This window comes from Bufo gargarizans, chromosome 2 (genome assembly GCF_014858855.1).
Source record: "Bufo gargarizans isolate SCDJY-AF-19 chromosome 2, ASM1485885v1, whole genome shotgun sequence".
Lineage (NCBI taxonomy): Eukaryota > Metazoa > Chordata > Amphibia > Anura > Bufonidae > Bufo > Bufo gargarizans.
In genome coordinates, this window is record NC_058081.1 from 96,480,057 (window position 1) to 96,498,843 (window position 18,787).

At 42.1% G+C, this 18,787-nt stretch overlaps 1 protein-coding gene across 1 annotated transcript in view; it reads left to right on the forward strand.

Annotated features, from left to right (window-relative positions):
- UNC5D (unc-5 netrin receptor D) overlaps positions 1-18,787 on the forward strand; it is a 694,878-nt gene that overhangs the window by 275,046 nt on the left and 401,045 nt on the right. Inside the window, exons 3-4 of the mRNA XM_044283128.1 lie at positions 15,643-15,786; positions 18,629-18,732. Of these exons, the coding sequence (XP_044139063.1) occupies positions 15,643-15,786; positions 18,629-18,732 (248 nt within the window). The remainder of the gene's footprint in view (positions 1-15,642; positions 15,787-18,628; positions 18,733-18,787) is intronic.

Below are 18,787 nucleotides of genomic sequence, written 5' to 3' on the forward strand. Positions count from 1 at the left end.
CCATAGTACTTAGTATATTGGGCAGACTAGATGGGCCAAATGGTTCTTATCTGCCGACACATTCTATGTTTCTATGTGTTTTTGACTCATTATAAAAGTATATTATAAGTATATCGCACCCCTCTGTGTATCACACCTATCGATAGCACACCTATACTAGTGCTTAAAATGACTTTTGTGGCCCTATTTGCTAGCGTTTGGTATCCCTAACAGCCTGTCCCTGCTCCACACGGCAACCTCTCCTTACACTGGCAAAACACTGAATGTAAAATGGCGGCCAGATCAGGTTTATTTATAAGGTAGGGGGTATGTCCATGTGCTGAAAAGTCTTAATTGGCTGTCCTGTACCACCTGATGGATGTGTCATGGGTCAAAGTTCTTCATAATGTAAAAGAATATGGTGGGTGCGAATTTCTCCATATGTTCAAATGTTCGGCGAATCGCAAACATGCACATTTCGCCGCGAAACGACCGCCGGGCAAAACACAAGGCCATCTCTATTTACATAGCACTTTGTACTTTATTTGATTAGATGCCCATCCAGTAGATTTACCTTTGCATCCTCTTCCCACATTCCTCTTGATGTCATACCCATTACTTGTATCTCCCAGGGTTGTACCGCACTTGTGATATATATACGTTTGTCATCTCAACAAGTAACATGTATTCCAATAAAATGTATACTTTTATAGCTAATTAGTCTCAGTGTTTGTTTATAGGTCTTCCCATTATTTCTGAGCTAGCTTTGCTAGAGGGGTTCATGCCATTTGTTGTTTCACGCATTTTCATGTAACCTGCCTTTGGTTTAAACATGTCTGTGCTTAGCTCAACTCTATCAGATTTGTAGATATACACAATTTTTTATTAAGCTTTATAAAGATCTTCTATACTATATGATAATGCCTTTAGAGTGTTCTGATTTATTTGTCCTTTACTGTTTACGGTTTCTTTGGGTTATTTTCATATTGTAACTAGTGATGAGCGGAAGGGGCAACATTCGAATTCGCTATTTTGCAAATATTTGGGCGAATATTCACCATATATTCGAGAATTTGCGAATTCTTAATCTCCAGGCATTATTTTCTTGATTGCAAAAATTCACATAAAAATTTGCATGAACTGGAATTTAAAAAAAAAGAATATTCGCGATTACAAATATATTTTGCGATATTTTAAACATTCGCAAATTCTCAAAGTGCCGATATTCGCGATTAAAATTCGCAATTCGAATATTCGTGATCAACACTAATTGTAACCATACTGCAGTACTATTCTTGCACCCAACAGGATGAAAGTCAGGGTTGCCAACCACCTGTAAATAGATTCCACATCTATTTTCAAATCGTGAGAACTGCCAAAGGTTTCCTTATGCCATTCACATATTGTGAAAGTAATGTGCAAATACTGAAGAAATGTAATGCCTTTCTGTTTCCCTCAGTTTGGGAATCAGGGTTGCCAACCATCTGTTAATAGACTCCAGGTCTATTTTAAAACATGGAGGAAATGTATTATTTGTGGTGGTTTTGTTGTCAATTTGTTGTCTTTTCATTATGAGGTTGTACCAAACCTTTAAAACCCACAAAATTGCCATAGTAGATTTAATAAATGACCCTCTATGTTAAGATGTTAAATCCAACAACAATCTGCATCCCGTGCATGTAATTGTAGTTTCCGTGTTCAGATGCTATGGAAAATTTCTGTTTGGGAAAAAAATCTGTAAGATTAAAGTGGTTATCCAGGCTTTTAATATTGACAAACTATCCTCATGATAGGTCATCAATATCAGATCGGCTAGGGGACATCACCTGGGCACTACCACCGATCAGTTGCATGAGGAGACGGAGCATGCGCAATGGGCACTTGCCATCTACCGTCTCTTCCTGTTCACCGCTGTTGTCTATAGCAAAGCGGAAGAGGTTAGGTAATCAATATTTAAAGCCTGGACAACCCCTTTAAGTAGAATATTGCTTATTCCAACAAATTCCACATGGAAAAATGTGTAATAAGTACAATTTGGATCAAATGGGGACAATTCTTGCGCAGAACATCATCAGAAATCCAAATGATTTCTTCCATTGATCTTGCAGTAAAATGCATGTTAGATTTATGATTTGCGAATATCAAATGTGTGAACATACCCTTATATTTCTTTGAGTGATTCTTATATTGTTATAGTAAGGTCATTTCTACTGGAGTAGACCAACACCGTTCTTATTCCTACAGTATGAGAATAAGGTTTGCAAACCATCTCTTAGTAGACCCCACATCTATTTTCAGATTGTAGTAATGTCTCAAGGTTTCTTTAGCTCATTCACAGCATGTAATGGTAATGCAAATATTAAGAAATAGAGGGGAAGACGACTGCAGGGTCACTGTCTGGGACCACAGCTAGCAAACTGTAAATCTGCTGCTCATCTTTGTTCTCCACTCTGGTTAGTAGATCTAAGGCAACCTCAATTTTTTCAATAGCAGCCAAAACAACAGACAAGGGGTTAAACCAGAAGCAAGCTGAGGAGCTAAAGCCAGGAGAAACAGTTAAAGCCTAAACTGTAGATATGGGTTCATTCAAAATCTAGCTGATGTCAATACACAGGAAGGTCCAACATAAATGCAACATTGTTCTGAACACACAGAACAAACAGGAGTCAGGACAAAATCACAGGCAAAGCACTGCAGAGAGTGCAAGACTTAAAGTGCAACTGTCATTCTATTTGTATTTTTGTAATTTATAGGGGCAGTGATGTTAACAATTTTTTTGTTATTTAGAGCTATTTTTCTAATAGAAATGTATGATTTCAGTAATTAAAGTATATTACAAAAATGGTTAACATCACTGCCACTATACATTACACAAATAAAAATAGAATGGCAGTTACACTTTAACTCCCTTGCCTAGCTCTGGGATTGGCTGCTGGGTCAGGCACCATTTAGGCTCACAGATAGGTTAACCAGTCAGGCTTGTCTGTGTAATAACTGGTCTGGAGCAGCAACTTGAGAAACCTAGAGAATGGTTTTCTTATATCCACAGTATAAGAATCAGGGATGCTAGCCATTCATATTTTCAAATTGCAAGTGTAACAGCGGCTGGCTGCTGCGTGCCGCTGTTTCCCTGCTTACCGTTGTGGTCCCGGGCTGCGTGTTCAGCAATGATCTGCTGCCAGTGTTTCCTTTCAGCCCTGGCCACAGCATGCTTGCTGCTTGTTTCCTGCAGAATTTCCTTAAGGGCCAGCGCGTGTCACTTCTTGTGTTTTATTGGTTGAATCATGTGACCTCGCCAACCAATCCTAGCCCTCCTGCATATATAAGTGGCTTAGACTCCTTCCCATATGCCTCAGTGTCAAGGTCCTTGTGTCCTGCTAAGAGTCCTGATATCTGCTTGTGTTCTGGTGTTCCTGTCTCGCACTTGTGTTCCTAGACTCTCCTACTTGCTTGATCCCTGCCTGTTTGTCTTGACTCTCATGTTGCTGATCCGGATAGCCTGACCTTTACCTGTGCCACCTGCTCTGACCTAATTGCCTGTATTACTTCACCTCTGCCTCGTCCTTCAGTCCTGCACTGTTGCTTCTTGTAATGACTCAGCCTGCTGACAACACCTGTACCTCTGGTACCTTTCTCAGGTACCTCCTGGTCCACATGGACCAGCTGCCTCATGTGCCTATCCTCCTCAAACGCTAGCGACCTGGTGTTCCCCTGGAGAAAGTCTATCCCCACCATCAAAGTCTATCCCCACCATCAGGGGTACTGTGAAGATCAAGGGGTTCACTCAGACAACACCATTAGAGGAGGTTGGACACGTGGCACAGTGGGTTCAGACCCGCTGGTTTGTGACAGCAAGAATGTCTTATTCTATCATTGGGTCATTTTTACATTGTGATCCCTGGAGTACCCAGACAGCATTCTTGCTCCACAGTATAGCCATTACCACAAGTAACATTTAGGTCCAACATCAAAGCAGTTTTACTTTGAAGGTCAGATAAATGACCTTCATTTGCCATAAACTTTAACCAAGTGAATAAATATGTTTGTTAAAGATGTAGAGGAAAGTAAGAAAATAAGAATATAGCTTGATCTTAGAATTCAATACTTTATTACCGTATAACAAGAAGTTATTCATATTTACTACAAATGTACAGTTCAGTCGAGCAGATAAGTCAAAGAATCTGAAAGAGCACATTCATCACGATATAATGACATGTCCTTCCTCACCAAGTTTAATTTCTTAGCACTCTATTTTCCCATGTACTTGCTATTTTACCTTACTTCAGACGTGGGGTTGCTTAGCAATTGTGTGACTAAAATCATCAAAGAACATTCATAAACTATATCGAGGCTTTTCATCTAGATTCTTCTTTACCCTTCTCCACAGATTATAGATAAGAAAAAGCACAAAGGGTTACGTCTACAAATTGTACACTTTCCCTTAAGCATTCTGATGCATTAAATAATAATGGCACCAATAATAAAAACGTGTAGAATTATCTTTCCACCTCCAGGTAGAATAACATTTAAAGAGGAAATCATAGCATAATAGCTGAAAGGACAAACAAAAAAAAAATCATAGACGGAATGTTCCTTTTAGGCTACATGCACACGAACGTGGTTTGTTTCCGTGTCCATTCCATCTTTTTTGCGGATAGGATGTGGACCCATTCACCGTGTGCTGTCCGCATCAGTATGTTCGTTCCGTAGCCATGTAAAAAAAAAAAAGACATGTCCTATTCTTGTCCGTTACAATGGATACGCAAAAAAAAAAAAACGGATGGCATACGGATGTCATCCATTATTATTTTTCTTGGGCGGATGCACAATTTTCGGATTGCAAAACACATATGGTCGTATGCATGTAGCCTTAAAGAAAATATTGATTTTATTTAGAAGCCACAGGTGATGACAAGGGACTGCCATAAATTGGCAATACTCACCCTGTGGCATTATTAAGAATGATTTGGAGAGCATGAAATGTAGAGGCTATAGACACATTCCTGTGCAATTTGTTATGATTTCATTTCACTCATTTTGGGCTAAAAATCTTTTTAAAAAGTGTCAGCAGTTTGGGTGCTACAGGGTTAAGTTAAATCTTAGTTTAAATTTCACACTGAACCTTCAGTTGCTGTTCTGACGGCTATGTATAGCCCTTATCCCTGAACTCTTGACAGTTCATAAACACGCATTATAGCTAAATTCTTTTCAAACTGTTAAGAATATGGCTTAAATGATGAACTGGCAGGAGTTCAGGGATAAGAGCTATACATAGCTCTCAGAACAATCCCATGATGGCTCATTGTGAAACTGACACTGAAATAGTGTGCAGTTTGGCTGAAATTTAACCCTGTAGCAGAAAAACTGCTATTTTTTTTAAATAAGTATCAAATGAAAAATAGATTTTTAGCCCAAAATTAGTAAAATGCAATTGTAAAAAAATAAAATAAAATTTGCCCCTCAAAGGTGTTCATAGCCTTTAAAATAAGTTAAGATTATGCCTGGGAGCTATGAACCTATAATTTTACTTTTGCAATTTAATCTTCATTCCAAAGATGTACAATATTGTTACAAACAAAAAAATAAAAATTATCTAGAAGAATAGTTTGGCACATGGGGTGGGTGCTATCTGACACACAGGAGAGCTGGGTTAAAGGGAACCTGTCATGTTGTACATAGAACCCTATATGGGGGCAGCATGGTACAGAACCGATGTTAGTGTAGATGTTATTCACTGACTAGGACTTCCCAGTGGACGCCTAAACATAGAAAGAGCAGAGATACTGAAGTGAATATATAGTTAGTGAATGTTATAGTTAGAGATGAGCAAAATTTTAGAAAGTTTGATTCGGCTGCTTTGTGATGAATTACTTTGTCACAAAGCGAATAGTTTTGTAAGTAGCGGGTGCAATGACAGGGAGCTGAGATAGTGCCACTCCCCATCATTGTACCCCTCAGATGCCACGTTCATACATGATAGCAGCATCTGAGAGTAAAAACTGTGTAAAATGAACAGAATTTTTAAAAAATCATACTTACCTGATACATTTGCTCACGACGGACTGGCCACCGCCATCTTGTTTGAAGATTTGGTGCGAAATCTCGATGATGACGTCATCACGCCGGCCGGTGTTGTGACGTCAGACGTCACCACGCACGGGACTTCGGCTGAGAACTTCAGTCAAGATGGCGGTGGCTGGCCCATCATGAGCAAATGTATCAGGTAAGTATGATTTTTTTTGTTTTTGTCACTATTTCAGGTTAAATCAATTCGCTACCATGAAGCACAAGGAAATTCGGCTTCGCGGCAAATGGAATTTATTCAGAAATTGGGATCGAATTGCACTTTGTGGGATTCAATTCACTCATCTCTAGTTATAGTGAATCTTTTGCTATGAAAGTACAATATAATACACATACATATCATAAAAATCTTTGTTTTATAGAATGAGAGGGGAGATTTATCAAACTGGTGTAAAGTGGAACTGGCCTAGCCGCCCATAGCAGCCAATCAGATTCCACATTTAATTTTTCACAGTGCCTTTGGAAAATGAAAGGAGGAATCTGATTGGTTGCGGTGGGTGGCTAGGCCAGTTCTACTTTACACCAGTTTGATAAATCTCCCCGCAGTATCTTATAATTAATTTTTGTTTGCATCAGGAATAAAAAATAATTGAAATATCTATAAAAGGGTGCACATTCAGTTTCAGCCTAGGCTGTCTGAGAACATAGAAACATAGAAACATAGAATGTGTCGGCAGATAAGAACCATTTGGCCCATCTAGTCTGCCCAATATACTAAGTACTATGAATAGCCCCTGGCCCTATCTTATATGAAGGATGGCCTTATGCCTATCCCATGCATGCTTAAACTCCTCCACTGTATTTGCAGCTGCCACTTCTGCAGGAAGGCTATTCCATGCATCCACTACTCTCTCAGTAAAGTAATACTTCCTGATATTACTTTTAAACCTTTGCCCCTCTAATTTAAAACTATGTCCTCTTGTGGTAGTTTTTCTTCTTTTAAATATTCTTTCCTCTTTACCTTGTTGATTCCCTTTATGCAAAATTCATTCTGGGGGCCCACTGTATATATGCTATACATATACAGACGTGGACAAAATTGTTGGTACCCTTTGGTCAATGAAAGAAAAAGTCACAATGGTCACAGAAATAACTTTAATCTGACAAAAGTAATAATAAATTAAAATTCTATAAATGTTAACCAATGAAAGTCAGACATTGTTTTTCAACCATGCTTCAACAGAATTATGTAAAAAAATAAACTCATGAAACAGGCATGGACAAAAATGATGGTACCCCTAGAAAACACAGAACATAATGTGACCAAAGGGACATGTTAATTCAAGGTGTGTCCACTAATTAGCATCACAGGTGTCTACAACCTTGTAATCAGCCATTGGGCCTATATATATGGCTCCAGGTAATCACTGTGTTGTTTGGTGATATGGTGTGTACCACACTCGACATGGACCAGAGGAAGCAAAGGAAAGAGCTGTCTCAAGAGATCAGAAAGAAAATTATAGACAAGCATGTTAAAGGTAAAGGCTATAAGACCATCTCCAAGCAACTAGATGTTCCTGTGAGTACAGTTGCACATATTATTCATAAGTTTAAGATCCATGGGACTGTAGCCAACCTCCCTGGACGTGGCCGCAGGAGGAAAATTGATGACAAATCTAAGAGACGGATAATCCGAATGGTAACAAAAGAGCCTAGAAAGACTTCTAAAGAGATTCAAGGTGAACTTCATGCTCAAGGAACATCAGTGTCAGATCGCACCATCCGTCGTTGTTTGAGCCAAAGTGGACTACATGGGAGACGACCAAGGAGGACACCATTGTTGAAAACGAATCATAAAAAAGCAAGACTGGAATATGCCAAACTACATGTTGACAAGCCACAAAGCTTCTGGGAGAATGTCCTGTGGACAGATGAGACAAAAATCGAAGTTTTTGCCAAGGCACATCAGCTGTATGTTCACAGACGAAAAAATGAAGCATATCAAGAAAAGAACACTGTCCCTACTGTGAAACATGGAGGAGGCTCTGTTATGTTCTGGGGCTGCTTTGCTGCGTCTGGCACAGGGTGTCTTGAATCTGTGCAGGGTACAATGAAATCTCAAGACTATCAAGGAATTCTAGAGAGAAATGTACTAGCCAGTGTCAGAAAGCTTGGTCTCAGTCGCAGGTCATGGGTCTTGCAACAGGACAATGACCCAAAACACACCGCTAAAAACACCCAAGAATGGCTAAGAGGAAAAAATTGGACTATTCTAAAGTGGCCTTCTATGAGCCCTGACCTCAATCCTATTGAGCATCTTTGGAAGGAGCTGAAACATGCAGTCTGGAAAAGGCACCCTTCAAACCGGACACAACTGGAGCAGTTTGCTCATGAGGAGTGGGCCAAAATACCTGCTGAGAGGTGCAGATGTCTCATTGACAGTTACAGGAAGCGTTTGATTGCAGTGATTGCCTCAAAAGGTTGCGCAACAAAATATTAAGTTAGGGGTACCATGATTTTTGTCCATGCCTGTTTCATGAGTTTATTTTTTTACATAATTCTGTTGAAGCATGGTTGAAAAACAATGTCTGACTTTCATTGGTTAACATTTATAGAATTTTAATTTATTATTACTTTTGTCAGATTAAAGTTATTTCTGTGACCATTGTGACTTTTTCTTTCATTGACCAAAGGGTACCAACAATTTTGTCCACGTCTGTATATATATATATATATATATATATATATATGCAACTATTACCTGACCCCCATTCACAAATCTTTAAAAGTGTGTCAAACACATTTTCAATCAGCAGCCTGCTGCCTACCCTGTTCCTCAGACTGTCCTGGCCTATAGCCCTTGTCAGTATCTTGTCGAGTGGCTCTTGCCTTGAACCAGGGCTTTTGCCTTGAACGCACGTTCACACAGTTTACCTTTGTCATTATTATCGGATATTGAGTGCAGATTGATGGGAGAACACTTTTTTCATTTTAGAACAAGGTCGCAACATAACAAAATGTGAAAGAACTGAAAGGGTCTGAAGACTTTCCAAATGTAGTGTTATTTTTCCATGTGTATCTCCCTTCTCAGCATCTTCAGTACTGAACACTGGCATATCTATAAATGTCCATTTCTAGATATATTCAGCATGATGAAGCGCTCAGCCTGTAAATGGATTTTTAAATTGCTGGGGGCGAGACATGCAGGTTAAATCTGTTCCTTTTGAGTAGATAATTTTATGGAGGAAAATAACCGCATTTAGCGAGGGGTACAGAGCATGAGGGAAAGGGGCTTATCTGACATTTATGGGGGTTACTAATTATTATCTCCACTTAAAACATGTTTTTATTTCAAATCAAAGGCCAAAAACTGACAATTAAATAACCTAATGAAGCCAATCTAATATCTCAATGCAATGACAATATATAGAATCACACAGAGGAAGCAGAGCTGAGTTGGTCGAGTATCTGTTCCTTTTGTGTAGCACGGTAGCGAGATAAAAAGGGTGATCCGAGAACCTACTGTATGCTTTTTTTTTCTGAGCATGTTTGCTTATGGTAAACTGTATTTCCTAAAGGTGCTTTGTTTCAACTCCAGGCGACCAGAAATTGCGAATGGTATATGCAGGGGCGTAGCTAAAGGCTCAGGGGCCCTGGTGCAAGAGCTCAGCTTGGGCCCCCCCTCCCTCAGTGCTTTGTGGTCAGGGGCAGGGAAGCACATAGCCTTCATGCTGCCTGAGGCCACCTTCTAGTCAGAGGTGTAACTTGACCAGCATGCAGTTTCTATAATACCGGTGTCTTCTTATGCGGCACAAGGGTCTTTGGGCCCCCTTGGGCTCCTAGCCCGGTAGCAACTGCTACCTCTGCAACCCCTATAGCTACGCCCCTGGGTATATGAGAATAAAAATACCTACTCACGTTAGATAAAAAAAAAAAAAAAAAAAATCCACCCATTTCCACTTCTAAAATTCAGCTGGATTCAAAACATTTCTTATTATAGCAGTGCAGGACAATAAGGCCTCATGCACACGACAGTATTTTTTCACGGTCCGCAAAAACGGGGTCCGTAGGTCCGTGATCCGTGACTGTTTTTTCGTCCTTGGGTCTTCCTTGATTTTTGGAGGATCCACGGACATGAAAAAAAAGTCGTTTTGGTGTCCGCCTGGCCGTGCGGAGCCAAACGGATCCGTCCTGAATTACAATGCAAGTCAATGGGGACGGATCCGTTTGACGTTGACACAATATAGTGCCATTTCAAACGGATCCGTCCCCATTGACTTTCAATGTAAAGTCTGGAGTTCTTTTATAACATCGGATTGGGGTTTTCTCCAATCCGATGGTATATTTTAACTTGAAGCGTCCCCATCACCATGGGAACGCCTCTATGTTAGAATATACTGTCGGATATGAGCTACATCGTGAAACTCAGATCCGACAGTATATTCTAACACAGAGGCGTTCCCATGGTGATGGGGACGCTTCAGGTTAGAATATAATAAAAAAACTGTGTACATGACCCCCCCTGTTTTTAACTCATTGGTGGCCAGTGGGCCCCCCCCTGACTCCCCTGTAGATAACTCGTTGGTGGCCAGTGTGCGCCCCCCCCCCGCCCCCCTCCCTCCCTCTATTGTAATAATAGCATTGGTGGCAGTGTGCCCCCCCGCCCCCCCCCCTCCCTCCCTCTTTTGTAATAATAGCATTGGTGGCAGTGTGCGCCCCCGCCCCCCCTCCCTCCCTCTTTTGTAATAATAGCATTGGTGGCAGTGTGCGCCCCCCCCTCCCTATATTGTAATAATAGCATTGGTGGTAGTGTGCGCCCCCCCTGATCATTGGTAGCAGCGGAGTAGAAGCATCATACTTAGCTGGCTGCTGGCTGGTGCGATCTCTGTGTCCGGCCGGGAGCTCCTCCTACTTGTAAGTGACAGGTCTGTGCGGCGCATTGCTGTCACTTACCAGTAGGAGGAGCTCCCGGCCGGACGCAGACATCGCAGCAGCCAGCAGGTAAGTATGAATCTTCTACTATTGCTAAGGCTAAGTAACCATGGCAACCAGGACTGCAGTAGCGTCCTCGTTGCCATGGTTACCGATCGGAGCCCCAGCGATTAAACTGGGGCTCCGATCGGAACTCCGCTGCCACCAATGATCTGGGGGGGGGGGGGGGGAGAGAGGAGGCCGCACACTGCCACCAATGTATTAAAAGAATAGAGGGAGGAAGGGGGGGCGCACACTGCCACCAATGTATTAAAACAATAGAGGGAGTAAGGAGGGGGCGCACACTGTGCCACCAATGCTATTATTACAATAGAGGGAGGGGGGGCGCGCACACTGTGCCACCAATGCTATTATTACAATAGAGGGAGGGAGGGGGGGCGCACTGGCCACCAATAAAATTTAAACTGGGGAGGGAGGGGGGTCTGCCCCCTGCTGCCTGGCAGCCCATATCTCTTACAAGGGGCTATGATAGCACAATTAACCCCTTCAGGTGCAGCACCTGAGAGGTTAATTGTACGGATCACGGCCCCCTGTAAGAGATCGGATGCTGCCAGGCAGCAGGGGGCAGTCATGTACACAGTTCGTTGTATATTCTAACTAGAAGCGTCCCCATCACCATGGGAACGCCTCTGTGTTAGAATATACTGTCGGATCTGAGTTTTCACGAAGTGAAAACTGAGCTATGAAAAAGCTTTTATGCAGACGGATCTTCGGATCCGTCTGTATGAAAGTAACTTACGGCCACGGATGCCAATCTTGTGTGCATCCGTGTTCTTTCACGGACCCATTGACTTGAATGGGTCCGTGAACCGTTGTCCGTCAAAAAAATAGGACAGGTCATATTTTTTTGACGGACAGGATACACGGATCACAGTCTCGGCTGCAAAACAAAGCATTTTCCGATTTTTCCACGGACCCATTGAAAGTCAATGGGTCCGCGAAAAAAAAACGGAAAACGGCACAACGGCTACGTTGAGAACCACTGATGATACTGGGACACCATAACAAAGTCAGCACTGCCACCTCTGTATATTTGCATGGTACCAAAGTGGTTACTTGCCGTCTAATTGTATGGTATTTGTGGATTACAACGACTTCATCATTAGCATGCACATATCTTCACTCAGTGAGCCTTGTAAACTGCTTTGAAGACCGAAGACGCAGCTCCATTTATCATCCCTGTGCCTCTAGAGCCCCAGCCAGGTGTAACGGAAGAAAACACATTTGGCAAGAGAAGCCTCAGCACATCGCTGCTGATGGACATTTCAAAGCAGTGATAATGAGCAGGAGATAAGGGGATTATGGGAACATATGCTTGGAAGAAGCTTTGTGACTGCTAAACACCAGGTTTAGTCCAAGCAAGTCTGGTGTCCACATACAAGATAAAGGCTAGCTGTTCACCTTCAGATTGCAGGAATGGGCCTACAGATTTTCATCCATCAGTCTTCACATTTGTGTATTCAGAGGATGAGGAGAGTGGTTCTCTACATGTGTGAAATCTTCGCATATGAGATGCAAACAATTTGATATTTTGTATGCATTGAAATTGGAGATGAGCGAGTCGAATCAGACGAAGTGGAACTCGATCCGAATTTCCGGAATTCCAATTTCCTCTTGCTTTGTGGTAACGAATTACAATTTTTCCTAAAAATGGCAGCTACAATGGCGGCTACACATGTGAGGACATGGGGCAAGGAATTAGGAACTCTGGGAAGGCGCAGTGACCCATAATGCCATGCATGCAGCTAATCAGCAGCGAGCCAGCCTTGTGATGTCACAGCCCTAAAAATACGGCAGCCATCTTAGAGTCAGACATTTTCCAGTGTTCTGAGTGCAGGGACAGATGTGAGAAGGCGCTAGGGACAGCAATTGCAAAAACCACATTGTGAAAAAAAAACAGAAAAAACGATTTATAAGTGCAGGGAAAGGATAGGGAGGAATTATTTCACAGCATCTTAGTGCAGGAAGTGATGTCAGAAGGCGCTAGGGACAGTGCTAGGAAAGCGATTTACAAGTGCTGGGAAAGATTATTTCAGCTCTGTCATTCCAGCAATTTGTTCTTGGGGTGCAAGTGCTATGTTGAAAAGCCTTTTAGTGGCTAATATCTTTTCAAACAAGAAAAATATATACACAGTACACTTCTGCGGTTATATGTGTTGAAAGCGTACAGAAAGAAAAAAGTATACGCACTTCAATGGTGAACTTTGCGACTCTTCCAGGCTCAAATCCATCTTGACGCTTTGCCTTCTCATTGTCTGTAGCTACTAGAGGCCTGATCATGCCAGGCAGGTGAGCAGCCGATTCCGCACTTGCATCAGTCTTGACAGGATTCGTTTCAAGGTGGAGATAAATTGTTTTTTAGAATGCTTTCTCCATCATAACCACGTTGTCTAATAAACTGAAAACTGATGGATTCTCTCCTGTCTTAGGCAATACTCAATTTTTATTATTACATTTATTAACTATTAAATTGAACCAAAACTTGATTAAAATTATAAGAAAGTAAACTTAAATTTGGCAGTATATTATCCCAATCTTCCAGGGAAATTCACGGACAATTAATTTGCCAAGCCATTTGTGCCGGAAAATGTGTATTATAAAATCGTGTTTTCAGCAACACTTTATAAAGTTGAGAAATTTTAACCTTCTGTTCTGTCAGATATTCCCTATAAATGAATAGACGAAGTGGCAATTCTGTGGCCTCCTCATGCTGCTGCCACTTCAACACTCTCTCGTCTTCGTGCCACTCTATGGCCCCCTCATGCTGCTGCCAACTCTGCAATCTCTCGTCGTTGTGCCACTCTGTGGCCTCCTCATGCTGTGGCCTCTTAATGCTGCTGCCACCTCCCCACTCTGCCACAGGGTCACTCTAAGGGCTCCTGTGGCTGCTGCCACCTCCATACTGTCACCTTGCCACTCTGTGGCCTCCTGATGCTACCACCACCTCCACACTATGTCACCTTGCCACTCTGTGGCCTCCTCATACTGCTGCCACCTCCAGATTCTTTCATTGTGCCACTTGGTGGCCTTCTCCTGATGCTGCTACTGCTGCTGCCGCCACCTCTAGACTGTCATTGTGCCACTCTGTGGTCTCCTGATGCTCCCGCCACCTCCACACTGTCATTGTGCCACTCTTTGGTCTCCTCATGCTGCCACCACCTCCCGACTGTCATTGTATCACTATGTGGCCTCCTGATGTTGCCGCAACCACCAGACTCTGTCATTGGGCCACTCTGTGGTTTCCTAATGCTGTTCTCACCCTCTCCACTTCATGACTGGGCCACTATTTTGTCTTTCACCCTGGTTGACATTATCATTTGTTTGACCATTCTTCTGATCTGTCAGAAGAAAGAAAAAATGAGACGCACAACAGATCCTGTCTGTGTAGCAGCAGTAAGGCCTGTATGGTCTCATCAGAATTGACCTATGATTTGGTAGCCAAAAGCAGGAGTGGGTACAAAACACAGAAGACATGCAAATATTTCATTCACGTGTCATCTCTGTTTTAAATCCAATCCTGTTTTTTTGGGTATTAGCAATACTGATGGATTTTTGACCAAATGCTGACTGAGTGAAGGCGTATGCTCCACAAACATCATCCATTTTTTGTGGGTTATTGTTCTGACGGATCAGAGGAAGGGCAAATTAATCTGTGACGTCAACACAAACTAACTGCTGACACCCTCTCCACTCTGTCAGTGGGGCTCTACTTGGATAAGCGTTTAATAGACCAGGTTCTTTAGACATCCATGTGGAATCAGCTGGCGACTGTGTGTAAAAGGAGTGTGCTTCTTCTTGGTGCTTACATCAACCTGTAAGGCTGAGTTCATACTTGAGTTATTTGGTCAGTTTTGGCCCCGTAACTTCCCAAATAAGTGAAGTGTGCAGTAATTCTAAGAGTGATGCCTGTTATCTGCATGTCATACAGACGCACAGTATCATTTCACTACCAAAGCAGATTCCCTATGCGTGTTACTTCTAAAAGAGAACCTGTCACCATGAAAATGTGAAAGTAATCAGCAGACAGCATGATATAGAGCAGGAGGAGCTGAGCAGATCGATATATAGTTTTATGGGAAAAGAATCAGTATAAGTTGTATTTCATTTATTAAAATTCCAGCTCATTCTGAGCTTTGAAGTCCAGGAGGCGGTCCTCTCAGTGATTGACAGCCTTCCCTTTATGACTGTTATACGGAGATAACTGTCAATCACTGATAGGACCACCCCCTTGTTGTCAAAGCCCAGAATAAGCAGGAATTTAAATGAATAAATTATAAGTTTTACAGAATCTTTTCCCATAAAACTATTTATCAATCTGCTCAGCTCCTCCTGCTCTATATCATGCTGCCTACAGATTACTTCACATTTTCATAATCACAGGTTTTCTTTTAGCAGTTACTAAAAAAAAACATGTCTCGAGAGATAAAAAAGGTCTTCTTTAATTAACAAAAATGTTCTGAATGTTCAATATTGTTTTTCAGGTACACAGATGCCGCTTAGAGAGTTGTGATCAATCTTTTTTTTATTTTTTTATTTTCATAATATAACGTTAGACACTTGAATGTAGAATCTACTATTTATTCATATTGTATAATATTCATTAAGATATGTAAAGATCTAAAATATCCTTGATATATGTTTCTCCAGGTCTGAAAGTTCTAGAGGTCCTGATCAATGTGACCAGGCAGCAAGTGGAGGATTTTCATGGCTCTGAGGATTACTGGTGCCAATGTGTTGCTTGGAGTAATCTTGGGACCTCCAAAAGCAGAAGGGCATCTGTGCGCATAGCCTGTAAGTATTGTGATCCTAATAATGAATTCTTACACTAAAAAAAACTATCTTCAATAACTAGCTACGGGCTTTGTCTTCCTCAGAAACTATTTTTTTTTTCTAAGCAAAGCAACTTTCCAGTGGACCCTTATTAAACATATCCTATCGTTTTGTTCCTACAACTCTTGAGAAGATCATAGCAGTCATTTATTAAGACCTCCTACATGGTAACATAGTTTGTTTGATATTCTACTGTGCAAGCCTTTTACAAGATCATTAATAAATATATTGAAGAGAATAGGGCCCAATACTGACCCCTGAAGTACTCCACTAGTGACAGTGACCCAATGTGAGTGTGTACCATTAAGGCTACTTTCACACTGGTGTTTTGGCTTTCCGTTTGTGAGATACGTCATGGGCTCTCACAAGTGGTCCAAACGGATCAGTTTTGCCCTAATGCATTCTGAATGGAAAAGGATCTGCTCAGAATGCCTCAGTTTGCCTCCGTTCCATCTTCATTCTGCTCTGGAGGCGGACACCAAAACGCTGTCTGCAGCGTTTTGCTGTCCGCTTGACGAAACTGAGCCTTTTTTAAAGCCTATGTTCCTAATTTAGGAGCAATCAGTGTTTCTATGCTACTCTCTCTACTGGGGGGTGGCCGGGTGGGGCGGATCAGGGTGGGGACAAGGCCATCGACCCTGTCACATTCATAATTATTCACCCTAGTTTTCTGGTGTAATTTACTATTGAAATCTACACCAGACAGGGACTGAAGTAGATTTCAAGTTAGGTGCACAAACTGGCGGATGGTGGGCTTAATTTATGATGAGGCTTGTGGCTTGTAATAAATTAAGTGCATTTTCTGGCAGAGGTGGTAACAGAGAGCAAGCAAATGCTGTGGGATCTTGTGGTCTGTTTCTTCAGTTATGCACCCTTCTTTTTGTACCAAATGTACATGTGCATGACGTATTGGACAAATATATATAAAAAAAAAAAAAAAAGTTTCCTGGTCAACCAATCATCCATTGCCCCGGGTGGATTCCCCTTCACTTGCTTGGGTTCAGCCACAGCAGACTCTTTTTTTCGTGCATTGGCCTGCATAAGCTGCTCGGCGAGATCCTCAAAGAACCCCATAGCAAAGGCAGTCTGGTAGCAACACAGTTCACTTTTAATCAGGGACCACACCTGGAAAAAATAAATAAAATAAAAAATATAAAATTTCTCCACAGGTCAGTCTCTTTTCTGGGCTTCGGGCCCTTTAAATCACTACACAGATTTTCCCTTCACCTGCAAAAATAGTCCACAACAGCACTTGCAGCACATGCTCCACCGAACAAACAGGTTTGCAGCCCTTTAAGGCCTCTTTTACACAAGTGAGTTTTCCGCGCAGGTGCAATGCGTGACGTGAACGCATAGCACCCGCTCAGAATCCTGACCCATTCATTTGAATGGGTCTGTGTACATGAGCGTTTTTTTCACGCATCAGTTCTGCATTGAATGAAAAACGCAGCATGTTCTATATTCTGCGTTTTTCACGCAGCCCTGGCCCTATAGAAGTGAATGGGGCTTCAGTGAAAAACGCATTGCATCTGGAAGCAAGTGCATCAAAACGCATAGCACTCGCGCTGAATCAACTGAACGCAATCGCAGACAAAACTGACTGAACTTGCTTGCAAAATGGTGAGATTTTCACTGAACGCACCCTGAACTCATCCGGACCTAATCCGTTACGCTCATGTGAAAGAGGCCTAACTCCACCATAGTATAATTCAGCAGTACCTGCTCTTTCTTGTTGCCCTAGCAACCGGCTGTTGTTGCCCTTTTCTCATGGACAACTTGCCCGCATTCTTCACCAAATGTAAGGGGTAGCTCTCTTTCACTGGAGTCACAACCACACACTTCTTCACGAACACCAGGATTTAGGGGCCAAACTGTGCTTTATTGTGGCACACAGCATAACAAAAAAACATACAAAGCCAAAATAAAACTCCTTGCCCGGCTGGGCTCTACTAAGCACATAGGTTTCCCTGACTCACTTCTAAGTAGCACTTAGGGTCAGGGTCTCAGGCTCCAAGCCTTAGCAGGTTCCACTCACCAAGCATAAATCCACACAGGGGAGAGATCAGGCTTCGTATAGCCTTGTGGCCCCTCAGTCCTCCTGACTGGGACCACACACAGAGCCTCCAGGATCACACACACTTCCCCCAGACTGACATACAGGGAGGCACTTTATGCCAGCTTGATTACAGCAGGCCTCACCTGCGATCACCTCAGGTAGAAGGGAATACCCATGCCGGAAGGGTGTGGATTGGCAGATCCCACTGCCAAGCCTACCCGCCAAACCAATAAAAATCCAGCCCAGAATTAATAAACAAAACTGTCTCAGCAAACTATGCTTTGCTGAGACCACTGCCACTCTCTGGATTTTAGTTGTCTCACCCATCTGAGGTACCTGAGTGAGACATACATGCCTTCCAGCACTGTTCACATTACCACACTAGGTTTATTCTATATGGATCTGAAAAATAAAGTTCTAAGGAAAGCAAACACATTTTAAAGTATACTTTAACTGTTTTTTTTTTATTATTTTGTATTGACCTTGAACACATTTGATAAACTAGGCTAAAGTCATGTTTTTCTGTTTGGTACTCTAAAGCAGTAGAAAATATTATATTCAGGGCTGCAGTTGCTCAGTCAAGGCACATTGTCCCCAAGGCAGCTATTTCTTCTGTTAGCGCCTCTACGGCCCTGGATTCAAAGTATGTATGTGCTGAATAAAAAATGTGTAAAACGTCTTGTTTTCTAACACAAAAGCTCATTTCACTCACAGCAGGGCTGTTATTTTACCCTTTTCCCCCTACAGATTTGAGGAAAAACTTTGAACAAGACCCTCAAGGAAAAGAAGTCCCCATTGAAGGAATGATTGTTCTCCACTGTCGACCACCAGAGGGGGTACCCACAGCCGAGGTCTGTAAATGACTAGAATAGTGCATGTCCTATCCTGTAATGATTTATGCAAATA